Source organism: Chinchilla lanigera, unplaced genomic scaffold (assembly GCF_000276665.1).
Source record: "Chinchilla lanigera isolate Chin_1 unplaced genomic scaffold, ChiLan1.0 scaffold00089, whole genome shotgun sequence".
NCBI lineage: Eukaryota > Metazoa > Chordata > Mammalia > Rodentia > Chinchillidae > Chinchilla > Chinchilla lanigera.
Window position 1 is genome coordinate 8,943,099 of NW_004955490.1, and position 24,057 is coordinate 8,967,155.

Below are 24,057 nucleotides of genomic sequence, written 5' to 3' on the forward strand. Positions count from 1 at the left end.
GCAGTATCTCTAGCTATCCATTAGGTCTCTTTGGTTTAGGGCCCAATTTAACTCTGATGTTTCTTTGTTGATTTTCTGTCTGGATGATCTGTCCATCACTGAAAGTAGGGTACTAAAGTCCACAACTATTATTGTATTGAAATCTATCTCTCCTTTTGGGTCAATAATACTTGCTTTATATATTTGTGTCATCTGATATTAGGTGCATATATATAATTAGCATTGTTATTGCCTCCTGCTGAATTTATCACTTTATTATATAATTACCTTGTCCTTTTACTGCTTTTGATTTAAAATCTATTTTATCTGATATTAGTATGTCTACCTCCTCCTTTCTTTTGGCTTCTATTTGCATGAAGTATCTCATTCCATCTATTACTTTCAGAATATATGTGTCCTTAGAGATGTCAGTCTCTTCAAAGGAACATATAGTTGGGTCTTCTAGTTTTATGTATTCAGTCTCTCTGTGTCTTTTCATTGGAGAATTTAATTTACATTCAAGGTAATTATTGGTAAATAAGCTCATACTACAACATTATGCAATTTATTTTCTAGTTTTCTCATAGTTCCTTTCTTTTTTTAAATTTATTTTAAAAATAAAGGAAGGAAAACATTAAGAAACAGACATCCATTTACAAAATAGCATAAGAACAATACAAATAATACAGAGTTACAGACAAAGTTGTGGGACATTAACAATGGTTGTTGTATGATGTATTGATGTCTTCAAAGTGGTTTCTCAGGAAAATAAATAGAGACATGCAAGATGGATCAAACAAGTACTCATTAACTGTTCTTGTCAATAAAGCAATAAAAGACAGTAGTACAACTATGTTAGCTGTCCTCTATATACATACATACATAATTTCCCCTTCTTTCCCTTCTCTTTTCCCATACCCCAGTTGCCCTTTACTTTTGAGCATTTTCCTTTCATTTCAAAATGTTTATCATACCTCCTAATTTTTATTCACTCTTTCAGGTTCTTACACTAGTGAGACAATACATTGCTTACACATGCAGGTCTGATTTATTTCATTTATAAGTATGATCTCTAGTTGTGACCATTTACCTATAAAAGCCTCGAGTTTCTCTTTCTTTATAGCTGAGTAATATTCCATTATATAGAAGTACCACAATTTTTTTATCCAGTCCTCAGTGGATGGGCATTTGGGTTGCTTCCACAATTTAGCAATTACAAATTGTGCTGCTGTGAACATGGGTGCACATATATCGCTGTGATACGATGTTTTCAGTTCTTTTTCCCTCTCTTACAGTCTTCTTTGGTGGCTAAGTGAATTACTGTAGTAATGTGTTTTGATTCCTTGCCTATTACTTTTGTTTTGTCTATTACAGATTTTTATCTTCTACTTACCATGAGGCTTACAAAATGCCTTTTGATTTATAACAAGCCATTTTGAATGATAGCAACTTTACATGATCATAACAGTAAAACAAAGGACAAAGAGAAGATAAACTCATAGTAAAACTCCAGTTGTTTTTCATTCCTCCCCACATTTTGACTCTTTGATACCCCATTTTACATCTTTCTATATTACCTCTCTCTTAACATTTTAATGTAGTTAGTATTTTTGTTTTGATTTTTAGTCTTCATACTAAAGATATAAATGTTTTATCAGTATGCTTACAATTTTAGATCATTCTGAATTTATTTGTATAATATACCAGTAAGTTTTATGCCTTCCTATATTTTCTTCTTAACCACTAGTGTCTCTTTCAATCTGAAGAACTTTCTTTAATATTCTGTAGAAGAGGTCTGGTCTGGTGGAGTTATATTCTCTCAGCTTTTGTTTGACTGAGAAAGTCTGTATCCCTCTTTAATTTCTAAAGGGTAGCTTGGCTGAGCCCAGTATTCTTGTTGACGTCTTTTTTTTCCCCTCAGTACTGTGAAAATCTCATCTTACTCTCTCCTGGCCTGTAAGGTTTCTACTGTCAGATTGGGACACTCCTATGTGTTCTTTGTTTGTTTTCTCTTACTGCCTTGAGAATCTTCTCTTTATCTTTAACCCATGAAAGCTTCAGTCTGAAATGTCTTGGAGTACAGTTGGTAGAGTTAGATTTGACTGGTGACCTTTGACCTTCCTATGCCTGGCTATCTGTCCTTTTCTAGGGTTTGAGAAGTTTTCTGTAATTTGTGTGAGTAAGCTTTCTACCACTTCGGTATTCACAAGTCCTTCTTAATACTCAATAAACCAAATATTTACTCTTTTAATACTCTCTCAAAGTTCCTATAAACTTTCTTCATTTCCCTTCATTCTTTTTGTTTTCTCTTTCAACTAGGTATTTTCTTTTTTTTTTTTTTATTTTTTTTTTGGTTTTTCTCCGGTACCGGGAACCGAACTCACGACCTTGCGCTTGCCAGGCAGGCGCTTTGCCGCTGAGCTAAATCCCCAGCCCTGCAACTAGGTATTTTCAAATAACCAGTTTTTGAGCTCATTAATTCTTTCTTCTGTTTGATCTATCCTGCTGTTGATGTCTTGTATCACTTTTTAAATTTCACTGAGAATATTTTTCAGATCAGGAATTTCTGGGAGCTCCAGTTGTGCAATTGGTTAGCACGTGGTACTTATGCAGGAATTTCTGTTTAATGTTTTTAATTCCTTCCATCTCTTTGTAAAGTTTCTCTGTTAGAGTACTGAAATGCTTGTCTCTGTTTCCTTCAAGCTCATTCCTTATTGAGCAACTACTTTGAAAATAACAATATACAATGTACTAACCATTGTTACTCTCCTACAATCTTCTTTTGAAATTTTTTATGTTAAAGAGAGAAAAAAAGAAAAAATAACAACAACAAAGACAAAAACAACACAAAAACAAAAAAAATGATACAGAATTTGAAAATAAGATGATAGGAAATTAACAATTGTTATATATTGTTATCTTCAACAGAGATGCTCAGATTAGCAGATATAAGAAAGCAACATTGATCAAACAATTAAAAATTAACTGTTCCTTTCAGTAAATCACTAGAAATTAGTGGTACAGTGATATTAGCTGTCTTGTGTGTGTATATATTTCCCTTCCTTCTTTCCCCAGCCCAGTTGTTCTTTCCTTTTAAAAAAGATAAATATAACAATGAAACTAAGTTTCAAAACAAGTTATTAGGACAGTTACAATAGTTGATACATTGTGTATTGTCATCTTCCTAGTAGCTATTCAAACTAGAAGATATATGTATATATATATTATCTTGTCTGTAAAATATTAGCACAAGACTTTTTTTTTCATGAACTAAGAGAAATTTCCTGTATAACAATCTTGACTAGCTTGTATGTACATATATTTTTTCCTTTATTTCTTTCTTCATTTCCCCTTCCCAATCACAGTTTGTCTTTTCTTTTGAACAATTTCTTCCCTATGTGCAATATCTACTTTACACTTTGGATCTTATTTACTTGCTCATTTTTTCACACTAGTGAAACAATACAACGTTTACACGTGGGTCTGATTTATTTCATTTATGAGTATGGTCTCAAGTTGCATCCATTTACCTATAAAAGCCTCAAGTTTATCTTTCTTTATACCTGAGTAATACTCCGTTGTATAAAAATACCACATCTTTTTTATCCATTCCTCAAGGGATGGGCATTTGGGGTGTTTCCAAGGTTTAGCTATGACAAATTGTGCTGCTCTAAACATGGGTGTACAGTATCGCTGTGGTGATATTTTCAGTTCTTCTGGAAAAACACCCAGAAGGGGAAGAGCTGGGTTGAATGGGACTTCTATCCAACTTTTTTGAGGAATCTCCACACTGATTTCCACAGTGGTTGTACCACCCAATAGCAGTAGAGAAGTATTCCTCTTTACCCACAATGCTTCCAGCATTTGTTATTCATTGATTTCCTCGTGATAGCCATTCTTTCAGGTATGAGATGGAATCTTATTGTTCTTTTAATTTACATTTCTCAAATAACCAAGGATATTGAACATTTTTTTCACATATTTATTTTCTATTTGTATGTCTTCATCTGACACCTGTGTATTCATCTCAGATACCCATTTTTTTATTGGAGTTTTTAATTTGGGGGATGTGACTTTTTAAAATTCTTCATATGTTCTAGATAGAAGTCCTTTGTCTGAGGGACAGTTGGCTAAAATTTATTCCCAATTTGTGGGTTTTCTTTTCACTCTGTTGGTGATTTCTTTTGATGTGCAAAATCTTGTTAATAGGATGAGATCCAGTTATTGATTCTTTGATATATTTCTTGTGCAGTTTGGTTTCCATTCATGAACGCTCTGCATATGCCTATGTCTTCAAGGTTTCTACTTACTTTCCCTTCCAGTAGATTTAGTGTTTCTGTATTAACATCTAAGATCATTAATCCAGTTTGACTTTAGTTTAGTGCACTGTGATAGATACGGGTCTAGTTTTAGTCTCCAGCATGTGGAAAGCCAATATTTCCAGCACCACTTATTGAAGAGGGTATCTTTCTTCCAGTGAATATGTTTGGCCCCTTTGTCAAAGGTAGGGTGGCTGAGTGTGTTTGTAATTGTGTCTGCATCTTCTAATCTGTTCCACTGGTCCTCAGGTCTGAGTTTTGGGTTTTTTTTTTAACCAGCACCATGCTGATTTTATCACAGTAGCTTTGTAGTATAATTTTAAGTCAGAGATTGTGATTCCTCCTACCTTACTTTGTTGGCCAGGATTGCCTTTGTTATTCTAGGTCTTTTCTGGTTCCATATGAATTGTAGAAATGTTTTCTCTAGATGTATAAGGTATGCTAATGGTATTTTGATCAGGATTGCATTAAATTTATATAGCAGTTTTGGGAGTATGGCCATTTTCACAATATTGTTTCTTCCTATCCATGAGCAAGGAATATTTTTCCATTTTCTGAGATCCTCTTTGATCTCTTTTTTCAGAATATTGTAATTTTCAGTGCATAGGTCTTTTACTTCCTTACTAGATTGATTCCAAGTACTTCATTTTTTGGATGCTATTGTGAAGGGTGTGCTTTCCCTAATTTCTCTCTCAGTGAATTTGTTCTTTCCTGTAGAATGCTATTGATTTTTGAGTGTTCACTTTGTATCCTGCTATGCTACTGAATTTATTTATTAATTCCACAAGTGTTTTGGTGGAGTTTTGGGGGTCTTCCATGTAGCATATCATATCACTTGCAAATGATGATAATATAACTTCTTCCTTTCCTATTCCTTTTATTTCTCTATCTTGTCTAATTGCTCTGGCTTGTGTTTCCAGGACTATGAGTAAGAGTGGTGATAGTCGACGTCCTTGTCTTGTTCCTGATTTTAGAGTGAAAGCTTTCAGTTTTTGTCCATTTAGTATGATGTTGGCTGTTGATTTTTCATAGATGACCTTAATCAGATAGAGATAAAGACCATCTATTCTGATTTTCTGTAGGGTTTTTATCATGAATGAGTGTTGGACTTTGTCAAAAGCTCTTTCTGCATCAGTTGAGATGATCATGTGGTTTTTGTCTTTGACTCTATTGATATGGTGTATTACATTTATTGATTTGCATAGATTGAACCATCCCTGCATTGCTGGGATGAATCCCACTTGGTCATGTTATATAATCTTCTTGATGATTTGCTGCATAGTTTGCTAGTATTTTATTGTTTTTGCATCTATATTCATTAGGGAGATTGGCCTGCCATTCTCTTTTTTGGTTGGGTCTCTCTCTGGATTTGGTATCAGGGTAATACTTGCCTCCAGAAATGACTTAGGGAGAATTGCTTCCCTTTCAATTTCATTGAAGAGTTTGAGGAGCATTGACATTAAGTCTTCTCTAAATTTCTTGTAAAATTCAGCTGTGGATCCATCAGGACCTGGGCTTTTCTTTCTTGTAAGTTTTTAATCACATTTTCAATTTCATTAACTGATATTGGGTTATTTAGGATTTTTATATCTTTTTCATTCAGTTTTGGTAATTCATACATATCTAGGAATCTGTCCATTTCTTCTGTATTTTCCATCCTATGAGAGTAAAGATTTTCAAAGTAGGTATTGATAATCTTCTGAATTTCCACAGGATCTGTAGTGATTTCACCCTTTTCATTCCTTATTCCATGAATTTGAGTTTTTTCTTTCCTTTTTTTAATAAGGTTGGCTAGGGGTTTATCAATTTTATTCTTTCAAAGAACCAATTCTTTGATTCATTAATTCTTGTATTGTTTTCTTCATTTCAATTGTGTTAATTTCTGGTTTATCCTTATAATTTCTTCCCTTCTTTGGGCTTTGGACTTGACTTGCTCTTCTTTTTCTAGAACTTTGATGTGCAACATTAGGCTGTTTCTTTGTTTTTGTTCTGTTTTCCTGATGTGTGTTTTCACTGCTATAAATTTCCCTCTGAGGATTGCTTTCATTGCGTAGCACAGATTCTGGTAAGTTGTATTTGCATTTTCATTTGATTGTAGATATTGTTTAATTTCTTCCTTAATTTCATCTGTGAATCATTGATTGTTTAAGAGGGTGTTATTTAATTTCCATGTTTTTATGGAGTGTTTTTGGTTCCTTTCATCATTAATTTCCAATTTCATCACACAATGGTAAGATAATGTGCATAGGCTAATTTCAATTCCTTTGCACTTCCTTCAGCATGTTCTGTGGGCTAGTATGTGGTCTACTTTAGAGAATGTCCCATGTGCAGCTGAGAAGAATGTGTATTCTGATGTTGTTGTGTGGAACACTCTGTAAATATCTACTAAGTCCATTTGTTCACAAGTTTGGTTCAGTTCTCTTATTTCTTTGCTGATTGTTTGTCTAGTTGATCTATCTCTTTGTGTCAATCGGTTGTTAAAGTCCCCTGTTGCAATTGTGTTATTGATTATTTGATTTTTCATATCTACTAAAATTTGTCTTATATACTTGGATGGTCACATATTTGATGCACATATATTTATGATTATTATCTCTTTCTCTTGAAGCTTTCCCATAACAAATACGTAGTGACCTTCTTTATCTCATTCTTTTCCCATGCATGGGAAATTTTCTGCTATTACTTCTGAAAATAGTGTTTTTGCATCATTTATGTTGACTTGTTTTTTTCATTGACACCCATCAGTCTTATATTGTTCTCCTTTGCATCCTCTTGCAGCTGTTGAATTGCTATTTCCTGGTTCCTTGTTATTTTTAAGAGATCTTTCTTTTCATGGTGGCCTGCTGCAATAATATCTTCAAGGCTGACAGTCTCTTCAGTTTTGTTCGAGTGGTTTTGCCAACTTTCAATGGAATTTTTAATTTCCTGTCTATGTCTTTGAATGATTCATGCATTCAAATTTTTTCCTATATTGTTCATTCAAGATTTCCATCATCTTTCTATACTCCTCTATTTTTTTATCTATGTCTTCTTTAGATATGCTGAACACTTCTTTCATTATGGTTGACATTTCTTTCTTATCTGAGAGATTATTTTTGATCTGCTTTCCTCTATAACCTCCTGGAGTTGTTTTTTTTTACTTCAGTTTCTATCATTTCAGAAATTTCAAGTGTGAGACTTCCAATTTCTTCTTCTTCCTTTTTTTTTTTTTTTTTTTTTTTTTTTTTTTTGGTACCAGCAATTGAACTCATAACCTTGTGCTTGCCAGGCAGGTGCTTGCACCACTGAGCTATATCCCTAGCCTCTCCAATTTCTTCTACGTTGGAGTCTCCTCGACTTGTTCTTGATGGGCTAGAAGTCTGAGAATTGCATTTTGCTCCTTTGTCTTGGCATTTTCTGGGTTCCTCTGGTGGAGCAGGTTGCCACTTCCCAGGCACTTTCCCCTCTGGCTGCCCTTCCTGCAGTGTTGAGGAATGGGTCATGCACTGTGTTCCTGTGGCCACAGTACTTCCTAAGTCCCAGGCACTTCCCACACTAGATACCCTTCCCGCGGTGCAGCGGAATGGGTCAGGCCCTGGTCCCTCTGGCCAAATTGTTGGCCAAGCCCCAGGTGCTTACCATGCTGGCTGCCCTTCCCACGGTGCAGGTGAGATGGGTCAGGCACTGTGTTTCTCTGGCCCAGCCAGGTGCCAGGCCCCAGGCACTTCCCATGCTGGCTGACCTTCCCACAGTGTACAGGGATGGGTCAGGCCCTGGGTTTCTCTGGCTAAACTGGTTGCCAAGCCCTGGTTGCTTACTGCACTGGCTTCCCCTCCCACAGTACAGGGGAGATAGGTCAGGCACTGCATTACTCTGGTCCAGCTGGTTCTTGTTTTGAAATTTCACACCATTGTTTTTATTGTTTGTTTTTCTTTTCTTTAAAATACAAAAAAGAAAAAACAGCTGTTTTGAATACTCTGAGCATTTTTGGATACAGATTACCACCTAGTCAATTGCTAGTACCTTATATTGAGTACTACTAGGTAAAGTCATGGTTTTCTAAAAGCTCTTGATGCTTGTTAGTGTGTGATATTGTCTGGACATTAAAGGATCATATATTTATTCCAATCTTCCTAATCTTGCTTTGTTTGTTCCTGTATTTCTAAATACTCTTAAGCAGGTTGCTTATTTTCTCTGAGCCTATCTATAGTCATTTCCTCTATTTCAGCACTAGATGGTGCCCAGATCCAGATTTGCTAGGAGTCTGCTGTTGGTGTGTTAACTTTTTTAGTGCTAGAGGGCAATGCAAACCCAGGTTTGTCCCAAATACTCTGTGGGTGTATCATTCAGAAAAAAAAACAGAAGAATACCTAAAGAATGTAGTCTGTCCCCACGAGCTTTTCCCTTAATGCCCCATCCACTGTTACTGGCCTATGGTCAGGCACTGGAGGATTCTACCTGGTTGTGGGCAGTCACCATAGATTGACCAGCCCCAGGCTTCTGTCATGCCTGTGGCCACAAAAGCGACCAAGTTCTGTCATACCCTGAGCCCACAGACCACCAAGACCAGTACAACACTGAGTTATGACCAAGGCCCACATTTCTATGGACTGCCTACTGTTGAGGTAGACTCAGGACCCAAACCACTGCAACCACTCACAGCTGATGCTTACTAGAAGAGAAATCCAATCAGCTGAGGCTGTGTGTCTTCTCATACACCAGAATTGCTCCAGAAGCTCCACTCATAGGCAAGTAAGATGTGGGACCTTTAGGATCTGCCCAGTTTTATGTTTCATCAGCCCAGCACTTAGTACTGTCCTGTCCTACCCCAGTCAGTGGAGTCTTATACCACACTGTGTTATCCAAGAATGGGGTAGTGTTGGTGAAGGCACAGCTTTGGCTATCTGAACTGATGCTAAACTGTCTCATGCATGAGTCTTACAGCTACAAGGACTTGTACACTGTCCAAGACTCACACCATAGCCAGTGATCGTGTAGGCTGAAACAGTGATTCTGTCCCATTGCACACTGGCTTTTCCCAGGTGTTAGGACAGTTCTAGAGCCCCATCTGTGAGCACTGGCTTGGTGATAGCTGTGCTGCCCAAGGTTGAGTGATATGTAGTAGAGACAGTCCCTTGGCTACTATGGCTGGTCCTATGCTAGGTCATGCCTGAGTCTCATAGACACAGGGACCAGTATGGTCACGGGAAGAGAAGGATTGGATTGCAGGCTGACTTGAAGGACAGAACTGAGGCAGCAGAAACTTGAGTCTCTCCCACTGTTGTAAAGCTTTCTTCCTGATGGTAGGGCTTGTTGTCTCTCAGCTCTGGCCTATGCCATAGAGGCCTTCAGTTTCTACCAGGTGTTGGGGTCTCACTGTAGCAGGACTGGCAGTGGGCTATGGGACAGACCCCTGTACTAGCTCTCCTGCCCTGCTCCCCAAAGGATAGAGTGCTGCTGCTGGAGGTTCAAAGAGGGTTTATGGAGGCAGTCTCTTTACTGTTTAGCCTAATGGCAATTCCCACAGCCTTGTCTGCAGGTATTGGCATGCAGGGTAGAGTCATGGAACTTTGCTCAGTATTGGGTATCAATGTGATGGGCCTGGTACTAGATTTAAAGTCAGTGGCCTGATTTTAATTCATTCTCTCTCTCTCTCTCTCTGTCTCTGTCTCTGTCTCTGTCTCTCTTTCTCTCTATCTCTCCCCCCCACACACACGTGAAAGGCGTACCTTTCCATGTTGGGCTACTTGGAATTGGAGAAGGGTGAGGGTGACAGGGAAACTCCTTCCTCTATGTCCTCCTCAATGTGTTTTTTCATAGGCTCTCTCACTTGATTTCCTTAGCTTGTGTGCTAATGGGTTAGTAGGTAAATAGCTGTTCTACTTGGAGTATCCATAGGAAGACATCACCAGAATATCTTAGCCACCATCTTGCTCATTAGTTCCCAAGATCTTTATTGATATATACCAAGAACCCAGAATGGTGCCCAGCTTATAATGGTTATTGAAGAAGTATATCTGAGTATGTACATTATTATATGGTCAAAATATCTAATGAATGTTTAAATTAAAAAATTATTATGGGAAGAAACACATTGCCATTATTCCCCCTCAAAATACTCCCCCTCATTTCAAACACACTTGTCCAGCAATTCTGGCCCCTTTCTGAAACAGTTCTGAAGTCCTCTTTCATGTCTTTATGAGGTGTGATAAAAAATATGATGAACACTGCTACTGAGTACCATGCAGTCAAAAGGCAAGCTTATTAAAAAAAAACATTATAGTGTGCCCTCATCCACCTTGTCCACTGGAATCTGGAACCATGGGACTTCTGGGTATTCCCCAAAGTAAACATGATGATAAAAGGTAAACGTTTTGGATTGATTTGAGACATTGAGGCAGCCACAACAATGCAGTTAAGTGTACTCACAAAAGAGGGCTTCCTGACCTGCTTCAGAAGAGACAAGGATGATGAGATAAATTTGTAGTGAGGGGGAGTGTTTTGAGGGTAATTAATGGCAGTTTATGTCATAAATGTTTTTAAAATGTAAATACTCACTGTAGTTTTAGATTATACCTCATATTCATCCAGTTCTACTTGCTGTCCAGCCTTACTAACATTGGCATTCTTTTTCATTTTTCCCAGCATGCCAATTTTTGTATGTATCTGAATCTACTCTTAACTTGCATTTCTCTGAATTCTAATGTGGTTGAGCACTTTTGCATATACTTATTAGCGATGTGTATTTCTTCTTTTGTGGGATATCTTTTCAATCTTTTGCTCATTTTCCTAAGGATTTCCATCTTTTTTTTTACTGGTTTGTAACACCTATTTATATATTCTAGATGTAAGTCCTGTAATTGTTATTTGCATAGTATCTTTTCTTACTCTGTGACTTTACTTTTCCATTTTATTTATGATATTTTTGATGAAGAGAAGTCCCTATTTTTATTGTAGTTTAACTTACCAACCTTTTCATTAATGGTTAGTGCTTTTCATGTTTTAAGAAATATTTCCATAAATTTTCTTGTGCCTTGCTGGTGGAAATACAGAATACTACAACCCCTACAGAATGAAAGAATACTATGTAGAAAGGTTACATACCAAATTACCCTTTGTCTCAGCAGTTTTACTTCTTAGACTCTATTTGAAAAACATTCTGGAAAAATATCAAACCTTATATATGCAAGGCCACTTTTCAAGGCATTATTCATAACAGCATAAGACTGGATATAATAAGGTGAATGTCAACTATTGTACATCCACAGAATAAACTCTTGTACATCTACACAGTTGAGTATTATGCAAATATAAGGAGAAAAAAGTGCTTTACAGTAATAAGGAATTATCACTAAGGTATATTAAGTGTAAAAAATAAGTTACAGAAGAGTTTATAGTAAGTTATCTTTATGTAGGAGAGGGATATAACTAACGTATTTGTATATATGTATCTCTGTGCCTATTTGCCTTTATTTTCAAAAATTAAACAGTAAAACAAGGCAAACAATAAAAATATTTATGGGGAAGGAAGTGAATGAGATGAAGGGTACAAAAATGGAAGTACCTTCTGTGAAGGTACCATATAACAGTTTTCACTTTAGATCCATGTGTTTTGCATAATTGAATGGTCAAAAGGGGAAAATGTTGGGGGATGTAGCATAGAATGCCTGCTTAGCATGTACAAGACCCGGAATTTAATCTCCAGTATCATAAAAAGAGGGAAAATTCATAAAATGCAAAGCAACCTGAAATGAATAAACCTAATGATAAAGTTGGTAGTTTAACCACACAAAGAAGGCAATTACTTATACTGCCTTTAAAGTAATAACTATATATTCCTAATAAGGTATATTCTAAGGAAAAGTAACTGCAAAAAAATATAAAATTGTATTCACTAGCTCTAAATTTGATAATAATAATACTGTTTTTGAAATTTAAAAGTTCTATACTGTACATATATTGTAGGAAGAAGCCCATAAATCATTTTGATAATATTAGATCCAATATTTTAAGCATAAAGAAAACGCAAATGAAAAATCAAGATTCCACTAGGAGTTTAAGTAAAAACTTTGTAGTCTTAAATTTGAATTAGAAATATTATTGTAAACTCACGATCTGTTTTTAAAAACTGTCTTAACTTTTTTCACTGTAAATTCTAGAGTGAACAACTAAACAGTAGTGAACATACCTATCAACACTGTGGTTTCTAAATACTACTACTCCAGAAAGAGAAAACAGGGGTCCTTGGAGAAGTTTTCTGGGTTTGGATTAGGAAATTACTCTTATGATTAATAAAGAGTGTGAGAGAATTAAGCATTTACCTTGCCCTTGCTAAACAAGTGGTATTTAGGGAAACCAAATAGTTGATGGTGATAAGTTCATTGTAGAAATCCAGATAATAAATACAACTGAAATAACAACATTAGGAAAGCCCCATTTTGCAACTCAATAAATTAATAAATATAGGTAATGATCGTCAATGGATGTGAAACTCATAGTTGAAAAGTGAATGGGAAAACATTATAATGGAGGGATAAAAACTACCATTACCTGAACCTGATTAATTCCAGTGTCACTAAAAATGAGATCACAAAACAGAATGTGCTTTATGGCATGTACATTAGTCATTTCCTATCACAGGGACAAAGTACCTGATACCTGCAAATTAAAGGTGAGGGAGTTTATTTTGGGCTCATAGCCTCCAGTGGGTTTAGTCTGTGGCTGCATGGCTCCAAGGCAGAAACAGCATGGTAAAGGACATCACAGAGAATAGTGTTTATCCCATGGCAGCCAGGAAGCAGAGAGAGAGGGAGGAACTGGGGACAAGAATACATTCCCCCATGTCATGCTCCTAGTAACCTACCTCTTCTGGCCAGGCCCCCTGTAGAATAGGAGAATAGGGGGGACATTTTAGATCTAAAATATAGCATTCCAACCCTGACCCCCAAAAGGATCATGTCTCTCTCATTATGCAAAATGCATTTAGTCAATCTCTAAGGATTGTGAAAGGTTTAACATTTCCTGCATTACTGAAAAGTCCAAATCCAATATCGTCTTTGAGACTCAAGGCAAACTTTTAGCCGTGAGCTCTTATAAAAATAAAAAACAAAGTTAAATACTTCCAACATACACTAGCACAAGGCAAACATTTTCATTCCAAAAGAAAGTAATAGGGGATGGAAAGGAATCAGACAAAAGCAACACAGAAACCCGGCAGTGCAAACATTAAATCCTGTAGCTCCATGTCCAGCACCCAAGGTAGGTAGTGGTGAACTGTAAGTTCCAAAGGGCTTGGGCAGCCCTACCCCTATAGCATTGTTGGTTGTAGCCCACATCAGTTCCATCTTGAGCCAGTTCTGCTCACTATGTGTTGTTTTCCTCAGTAGACATTCCATTTTCCTGACATCTCCAACTTTTTGGGTCTCTTCTGCACCTTTGGCTTTACTCTCACAGCTTTATGCATCACCCGCTTAGGGGCATGTTGCCTGGCCTTTCAGGGCTTTCTTTGAAGTCTGAGTAATATCTTTCATGATGTCACAACTATTGCATTCTACATACTGAGAAACCAGCACCACTTGAATGATACCAAGGTCTGCCACCACCTTGAGCAGTAGCTTAGTCCCCTTGGCCCACAACTGCAGAGGCCTCTTAGTGTCTGGGTGGCTGAACTCATGCATAAACTTCCCTAGGTAGCCCCGAATGAGCAGAGCACCCTGAGTGTCTTCTAAAAGTAGTCTTTCTGAAGAGTTGACCCTTTACACGCTTAAGTTTGCAAGGAGTGGGGACTGGCCATTTCCTGAGATGCCCTCAAGGTATCTTTCCTATTGCTTGATATAAAGTACTTGGCTTCTTTTTAGTGCTAATCTTTTCAGCAACCATAATCTCCTTTGCCCCAATTTTGCAGGTATTTCCTTTCTAGAAAAACTGTAAACTTTTCATATCCTTAGCTCTACTTTTTCCTCCTCTCATTATAGATCTGGATAAAAACAGCCAGCAGTACACATGCCACATCCTGAACATCGGTCTGCCATGAAATTTCCTCCACCACATTAATTAGTACACTACCTTTAAATTCAGCCTCACTCAAAGCCTTAGAAAATGGGCCAAATTAAGGCAAATTCTTATTTTTTATTAATACATATTTGCAATGCATAATTAGTACATTCATAATGGGGAGTTGGTACATATCACATCTTAATCTTTTTTACTTCCCCTTCCCCTCCACTTTCCACTCTCCCTCCATCCCAAGGCCCTTTCCCATCTACAAAAGATCTACTTCCCTATTTCTTATAAGCTGTCAGTTATTTTGTTCTTTATTTATCCTTTGGGTTGCCTTGTGATATTTAATTTTCTTTGTCTGATTTATTTCACTTGGCATTATAAGAAGAAAAGTTTTTTCCTAGACTGTGATATGCATGCCTTCAAGTACAGTTTCTGACAGAATCTTCTTTCCCATTTGAAACATCATGATCGAGGCCATTACTGTCCTTGCTTCTATGAGCATTCTGGTCCTCTTTGCTCCCACCAGGATCTCCCATCAATCTCTGTTTATAGTACTCTAAGGCTTCCTTAGCTGGTATCTCCACACCTCCCCAAACTCCTGCAAACCAGTTCCAAAGGCTTCTGAATCACATGGTAAGGTATATTCACAGCAACAGCTACTCTTCTCTGCTACCAATTTTCTGTATTAGTGAGTTTCCTTTCCCTAGGACAAAATACCCAAAACCTAAAATTAAAAGAATAGAGATTTATTTTGGTTTACAGTTTCCAGTGGGTTCAGTCCATGATTGGCTGGTTCCAAGGCAAAAGAGCATTGTGATAGGGCATGACAAAAGAAAGCTGCTCACCCCATGGCAGCCACAAAGCAGAGATACAAGGAGCAGGGGACAAGAATACACCCTTCAGTGTCAGTCCCTAGTGATCCATCCCCTTCAACCAGTGCCTACTTCCAAGTATGAGTCTTTTGGGGAACATTTTAGATCTAAACCATAACAGTATGTTACACAGGAAGTATACATGTATCTATGAAGGATTCTTGCCTAAAAATGTTGAACATGAATCTAATCAGAACTTTAGATCAGCACTGATAAATACAACTTTCTGCAGTTATATAAGTGGTTTTTATCTGTTCTGTCCAATATGGCATCCACTAGTCACATGTGGCTATACTGAACATTTGAAATGTACTATTTGACTGAGAAAGTGACATTAAAATTTAAATAGACAGGGGGCTGGGGATTTAGCTCAGCGGCACAGTGCCTGCCTGGCAAGCGTGAGGTCATGAGTTCCATTCCGGGTACCGGGAAAAAAAAAAAAAAAAAAAAAGCAAAAAATTTAAATAGACACATATGGCTAATGACTGCTATATTAAATAGCATAATTCCAACTGCAAAGGAATAGAGAGGACTGAGAACAATTTAATACCATCAAGAAATAATCCATCAAATTCATTTGTTTGTATAGCAAATAAATCAATAATTGGGTGAGGAAAAAAACCCTGGATGGCTAGGAAGAAAAGGGCATTGTTTCAGAATAAAAGGGATTTAAGATACGTTAATAGGCAAAGACTGATTTAGATTCTGAATAACCAAGTGTGAAAAATATCTTTGAGATAAGGCAATTTAAATATGAAATTGGTGATAATGACAAATTATTACTTTCATGATTTGTAATAATACCATATTGGTTATATGTTTCAAGTGTCCTTATCAGTTAGAAGTACATACAGTCTTGCATGATCCTGAGATTCCTAGGTGCCTCACTTGCTCACCATCATTCTGGCCTTGCTTGATGCACTGAAATAAGATAGCTATAGACTGTCATTTGTCACAGGTTGTAAATATCTTTCCTTGCAGAGTTTTGATATCTGAGATCTAGGATTTAATTTTTATTTGTCAAAGCTTGAACTAGCAGTCTTTGTAGAACTTTCCTATCTCTTTGTCTTGATCCAGATGAACCCCAAAAGAAGAACAAAGGTGATCCCATGAACAACCTGGAAAGTTTTTACCAAGAGATGATAATGAAAAAACGTCTTGAAGAGTTCCAAGTTATGAGAAGTGAACGCTTTGCTTCCCACTCACTGGTCTCAGCTACATCAGTGGGTGATAGTGGCACAGCTGAGAAACCATCATTACTCCAGGACAAGGGAAAACAGGCAGCACAGGGTAAAGGTCCCAGTCTACATTTGGCAAAATTTAATGATTTTTCACCTGAGCAGTGTTGGACGGAGCCTAAGAAGCTGACGCAGCCAATAGAATTTGTCCCAGAAGATGAGATCCAAAGAAATCGTTTGTCAGAGGAAGAGATCCGAAAAATTCCTGTGTTTTCTTCATATAATCCAGGGGAACCAAACAAGGTATAGGCCAAACCAAGAAAAACAACATGAGATATGTCCATTTTTATTTACCTCTACCTGCAGTAATACTTTGAAATTAGCTTTGATTTTATCAAAGATCATGATATAAGCATAGTGATTGTGTTTATCCTTGATCTTGACTATTCAGTCTCTGCATACTACTGGTATATTAGTAGCATATTTCTTATGATGCTCTTTGTGCTATTCTTAGGTCCTAATCTGCTCTTAGAATTTTAAAGAAATCTTGATCAGACTCAATCCATACCTATTACAATTTCTGAATTAAAGGAAAAGTAGCCTTCAGTTTCCTAGTCTGGTAGTAATCAAGTTGTATGCATAGAAACATCATAGCAGGTAGCCATGGTGCCTGTGGAATTAGTCAATAAATAATTGACCACCTGGCTTTGAGTAGGGTTAATTGTTACTGTGTGAGTTTGCTCTTCAGAGTACTCCACCTGGCTTTGACATATGACTTAAATGGCTGATTGTAAAGCAGTAAAGTGAAAATATAGGTCCTCTAAGCTTTGCAGAATTGGCAAATCTGTAACCAAATAACATGGTATATAGTCATTGTTTTATTGATCAATTCATTATTTCACATCCAAGCTATATGTTACATCTAGAATGGGATATGCTTCATTACCATGTTACCCAAAGAGATAATACAACTCCTTAAAGCAGTGATGGCAAACCTTTTAGAGCTTTCAGGGATACAAACACCCCACTGCAGCAGATGTGTCATAGGTTTGCCACCACTGCCCTAGAGTGTTAATTTATTGTATCTAATTAAAAACAAAAACAAAACAGTATTGCCAGTTTCTATCAGTGTATTTTTTAAAAGCTGTTGTGGGTAAGGGATATTAAAGCACTTTCCTTTGAGTGGTTGAATTTCTGATATGTTCTTGCTATTTGATCAAGGATAGCTTGATTTTTTGTATTTACTTTATGTTATGAAATATTACTAGTATGCCAAAATTTAGAAAATAATATAGCAATCACCTGTGTACCAAGCCAGCCATATTTATCATCATAATAATCTCTATACTTGCTTAAGTAAAAAAGAATAAATCATTGTAGATATACCTAAAGACATCCATGTATTCTTCACCAATCCCATTTCTCCTTTCCATATGTGACCATTTGCTATTTTAATTTTCTTTTACATTTTGTCTTTATGTACAGATAGTCCCTAACTTACAATGGCTAAAGTTACATGTTTTTAATTTTGATTGTGTGAAAGCAGTAAGCTTTCAGTAGAAACCTTACTTTGAATTTTGATTTTTTTCTCAAGATAATGATATGTAGTATGGTACCCTCTTGTGATACTGAGTAGCCACAGCTAGCTGTCATTCCCAGTCAGCCATATGATCACAAGGGGAATCAACTGATACCCTACAGTGTACTATGTTGCTACGCTATGCTTTTCCATAGCTTAGGTATATTAAGTGCGTTTTCTTTTTCTTTCTTTCTTTTTTTTTTTTTTTTTTTTTTAGACAGAGTTGTGCTATATAGTGCAGGCTGGCCTTGAACTCGCTCGTGTAGCCCAGGCCGGCCTCAAACTCAAGGTGCTCCTCCAGCCTCAGCCTCCTGAGTGCTGGGATTACAGGCATGTGCCACCACGCTTGGCATTAAATGCATTTTCAACTTAGGATATTTTCAACTTACAATGGTTTTGTTGGGATATAACCCCATCATAAGTCAAGAGTCATCTGTATTCATAAATAATATAGTTTTATATATTTTAAAATTATATAGATGATATTATATTCTTTCTCTGGCTTGAATTTTTCACTCAATATGCTAAAAGTTTTTGAAGTTTATTTCTGATACAAAGAACTATTTAGCATTGTATTGTAGAATTATACCATAAATTCATTTTATCCATTTTCCTGAAGATTTGTCTTTCGTATTATTTGCTTTGGGTTAGCTTTTCCATTCTTTTGTCCATCATTTGATTGTTTTTCTGTATTTACTTATAGAAATTATTTTTATATTCTGGATTCAAATCTATACTGTTTTTTAATGAATATAGTATCTTCTGATGAATGGCTCATCTTTTTAACATTTTTTCTGATGTCTTTTATTGAGTAGATAACCTTCATTTCATTGTTGTCAAATTGTCAGTATTTTTGGTGGTTTGTACTTTTCTACATGATGTTAAGGAAATCTTTCCCACAAATTAATAAGAAAATACAAACAACCTGATATGAATGGGCAGAAGATATAAATAGGCAATTCACAGAATCAAAAGTGTGAATGGCCAATAAACTTAAGAAACCTAATGAGTAATCAAGAAAATGTAAAATAAAATCACACTGGTATATACTATATAATGCCCAGGATATTGACATATATTTAAAGACCAAATATATTGGTGAATATATGGAATGAGAACTCTAATACACTGTTGAGGTGATATAAGTGAGTACAACCATTTGCAAGGACATCATGGCAATATCTAGTTAAATTGAAGGTGTTCATATACTATAAGTCAGCAGTCTTATTTCTGCTGATCTAGAGAAAATCTTACACATGCATACTAGGACATTTCATGAGAGTACATGCAGAGATTTCATGAGAGTTCATACATGTTCAACAGGAGAGTGGACAAAGCATGGTATATTCATAAAATAGCATACTATAAAGACAATGGCCAAAACATTATAGCTATCAACATGTATGAAATTCAGAAATAATTTTGAACAAGAGCTTGTTTCAGACTTCTGTTTTCAGCTCCAGCATGTCACATGCTTAGAAGATGTCACTCCCATCTTGCAGAAACAAAACAGTTGAACAAACTAAAATTGGATGACTTTCTTGGACCCATTAGAAAGCTGAAGTCACAGGGTAGACTTTAGCCTGTAAATCCAGGGAAACACACAATTACAGAAATATATCCTAGTTCTGCTTATAAGAATAGAAGGCATGGGAACCATAAAATGTTAGGAACACTTAAGTAGCAACTTTGATGAATTACTGGAGGTGGGATATAGATTAATATGGGAGTGACAAACCTATAGCAGCTAAAAACTTAGATGACTCCCACATTTTCATGGAACCTATAGTCAAGGAACCCTATAGTCCAAGTCCTGGCCAGATTAACACAACCTTACCTTAATGACCTGCTTAGCTCAGTACTTGGTAAATCATATCTGGATTTCACCAAAAAAAAGTTACAAGGTATGCTAAAAGAAAAATCTAAAAAAGTCTTGAAGAGGAAAAAACAAACCTGAGATCCAAACTGATATGAAAATTTTGGAATTACCAGATGTATATAGGAATTTAGGAAAACTGTCAGTGTACTAAGAAGTCTACTAGTAAAAGTAGATGGCATACAAGAGCAAATGATTACTATAGAGAAATAGAAACTTTATAAATGAACCAGAAAGGGATGCTAGAAATTAAAATAATACTATAATTATTTTAATAATTTAATAACTATTTAATAATAACTATAATAAAATTAAAGAATGCCCTTAGGTTGCAAAGGAGCAAGGAAAGAATCAGTAAGCTTGTAGATAGGGCAACAGAAACTCCATAAACTGAAATACAAAGAGAAAAAAAAGACTAGAAAAAAAATAGAAAATTATCTAAGAACTATTTTATGATTTCAAACTAAAACCAAATTGGGATTAGTAAATTAAGTATAGAGTAGAGGATATAAGATTGAATATGCAAAAGTAAATTGCTTTCTGTAGGGGCTGGGGATTTAGTTCAGTGGCACAGTGCCTGCCTGGCAAGCGCAAGGTCGTGAGTTTGATCTCCTGTACCAGAAAAAAAAAAAAAAAGAGAAAAAATTGCTTTCTGTATACCAGAAATGAACAATAGGAATTTGAAATTTAAAAACAACATTGTTTAATATACATATTATATTTAATATAGTATAATATATATTTCACATGATATATTTTTAATCTGTATGCAGAAAAATGTAAAACTCTAATGAACAGCTTAAGGAAAATTAAGTAAGTACAGAGATACTTTACATTCACTAATATTGTTATCAGTTCCTGCCAAATTGATCTGCAGATTGCAGACAGTACCCCCCAAATCTTTGAAAGCTATTTTGTGGATACTAACAACTAATTCTAAGTTTATATGGAAAGAAAAAAAAAAAGATACAGAACATCCAACATAATGCTAAAGAAGAACAAGGTTGGAGGACTAATACTACCAAACTTCAAGACTAATTAAATCAAGTGCTACGGTATGACATTGGAGGGAAAAGAAAAGATAGATCATTGGAGTAGAATAGAGAACTTAGAATTAGGCCCACCCAATATAGTGAACTGATCTTTGACAAAAGATAGTACAATGGTGAAACGATAGTCTTTTCAGCAAATGGGGCTGTAATAACTGGATATCTGCATGTAAAAAAAATCTAGATAGAAACATTTCATCCTTCATAAAAATTAACTCAAAATGGGTTATATACTTAAATCAAAACATAACATTTCTGGAGGAAAACAGGAGCAAATCTAAGTAACCTTGTGTTTGGTAATATATTTTTAAGATGTTATATCCAAAGCACAATTTATTTAAGAAAAAATTTGATAATTATACTTTATTCAAATTATAGACTTCTGCTATGTGAAAGATACTTTAAAGAGAATTAAAAGGCCTAACACAGAGTGGAAGAAAATATTTTCAAAATACATGTTTAGTTAAAAGACTTGTATCTGAACTAAGCAAAGAAATTCTAAAACTCAACAGTAGTAAAATGAGCAACTCAATTTACAAGTGGGCAAAAGATAGTTCACTCTTCGGAAGACAATTTGGAAGTCTCTTTCAAATGAAATTTTTGTTTTACCATACAATTTGGCAGTTTTACTCTTATTTACCCAATTGATTAAGAAAAAAAAACCTATCTCACAGAAAACCTGACATGTGAATGTTCATAGCATCTTTATTTATAATTGCTAAAACCGAAAGCAATCAAGATATCCTCTAATAGGTGAATGAGCATTCACGTATGATAGGTCTGTACAATGGAATATAACTCAGCAGTAAAAAGTAAAATAACAAGTCATATAATGTTATAGAGGAAATTTAGATCCGTGTTAATAAGTGAAGGACGCTAGTACAGAAAATACATATTATGTGAATGTACTATATGACATTCTGGAAAATGTAAACCCATAGAGATGTCAAAATGATAACTGGTTGCCAGGAGTTTGAGGGGGAAACAGAAGGGAATGGATTGGTCATGGGATTTTTAGGGGAATAAAATTATTGTGCATTAGGTGGAGGTAAACCATATATTTGCCAAAGTGCATATAATTATGCAGCATGAAGAATGACTATTACTTACAAATATTTAAAATTATTTAGGGGGTTAAGGGATTCCAGGAAAGAAAGACTGTGAGAATAGAATCTAACTACATTACAAATATGTAAAACAGCCTTCTTGAAAGAATTGGGGAAGAGGTCCTGACCTAAGTATCTTTGGAAATGTTTAGTATCTGGAAGACTAAAGGCAAATGGAACTACATTTATGCCCTGTACCCTAATTGATAAGGTTGTGTCCCATGGGAGTCCAGGTTAACAATGCTAATACTGCTATACATGCATAATGGAATGGAACAATTAAGTAAATGGGTGGTAGATGGTAGATGCCAGGTTTCTCACTATTGGAATTCACATGTAAGTAAAAGGGGGAAGCTGGAATGATCCATGTGGTAATAGAGTTGAGGACATTGTTTGAACTTATGTTTAACTTAATGTAGATACAAATGGTTGCACACAGAAATATTTGAATGTATATACACAAATTAGTACAAACACATATTTTTTGCTCTGTGAGCCAGGCAGGCCCAAATGAAAGGATGCCTCAGTAGGAACAAGCTTGCCCAGAATTGATACTGGTTTCTAATACCATTCTGCAATAAAAGGAGCCAGGGATCCTTAACAGAAATGGCTCCAGCATTGCTGGGAGTAAGTCAAAGGAACACAGGAATCTGCTGAAAGACCTTTCAGTGACTAAAGCTAGAAATATTTGGGCACAAACTAAATAAAAAATGTTAGACAATAATCCAAAGTACAGAATAAATATCAATGAGTCTAAGTGATAAAAACACATTGAGTAAATAAATAAATGGAGAAGAGATAAATCTCCAATAAAAAAGTGACATATTTATGTAGATACTTTCCATCAGAGAGGGAGAATAAAATGGCACTGCTTAGTTTTGGCTGCTTAGAATTACTTTTTTTCAAAGGGTACAAGAAGGAAAGGCAGAAGAGAAGAGTAACTTTACAGTGGGGAAATCTGATAAACACTACCACAGCCAGGTGATGAAGACCAACAATAATAGTTATAATAATATTGATAGTGTATGCTTATGATAATGGGGTTAAAACTACTTTTTCTCTATAGACTTACTGCAGTGTAACCATGTGAAAGGCAACAGGAAAATTCTAATGCTGGGGCATCCTACAGAATACCTGGCAGTACTTAAAACTGTCAAGATGATTAAAAATAAGGAATATATGAAAAACTGCCATAGCCAAGAAGAGCTTTAAGATGCATGACAATGGAATGTCATGTAATAACCGGAGGAGATCATAGGCTAGAAAAGGGTATAAAACTAAGGAAACCTAAATAATGTTTTGTGAATAACTTATTAGTATTATTTCATTAATTATAATGCAACATACTGATATATTAATAAAGGGGAAGCTGAGCAGAGAGTATGGAAGTTCTCTGTTACACAATTTGTGTGTAAATCTAAAACTGCTGTAAAAATTAAAGTCAATTTTAAGTTTTTGAAATGGTAACTCCCCAAGAATACATTCAGTATAATCGTTTATATAAACTTCAAAACATGCTAAACAGTGCTTTGTACTATATTGTATTACATAGGCATACTAGAACTGCTTCATCCTCTATGATCACTTGAAAGTTGTTTTTCTGTTTCACATGTATGTTCATCTTATTTTTGAGCCTAGTAGTATCTTTGTGTATATCTATTTAAATGCATATGTGTTGTGGATACACACATGCATGCATAACTATAAATGGTATGTGTGTATATATATTTTTGTAGCAGAGAGCTTACACCCAAGGAAAAACTGAGTTGCATTTACTAGAGATTCTTTTCATTTTTCAAAATGTGCACATCCAAGGGAACAGTTTTAGTATGGGTTTTTCCTAATTAATAAGAAACTGAGTCTGTTTTCACATATTCTTTTCTGTAGTTATTTAATTGGATGAAGCTTTTCATGATTAATATATGAAAATTTAGACTCAAGATCACTTGATATTACTAAAATGAATCAAAAGTCAAATATTCTATGCCCTTGCCTTTAAGATACAAACATGCATAAATGCTAAGTATATGAACATCCAGGTTTTTAATTTTTTGAGACAAAGAGTCTACTCCTTATTAACAGTGTTTAAAATATTAATTTATACATTTCAGTCATTAT

General features: G+C 35.6%; 1 protein-coding gene across 2 annotated transcripts in view; it reads left to right on the forward strand.

The window, feature by feature from the left end:
- Positions 1-24,057, forward strand: part of Rbm41 (RNA binding motif protein 41) — a 62,133-nt gene that overhangs the window by 30,483 nt on the left and 7,593 nt on the right. For both annotated transcript variants that reach the window (XM_005404705.2, XM_005404706.2), the window contains one exon: positions 16,229-16,632. In XM_005404705.2, coding sequence (XP_005404762.1) covers positions 16,229-16,632 — 404 coding nt within the window. The remainder of the gene's footprint in view (positions 1-16,228; positions 16,633-24,057) is intronic.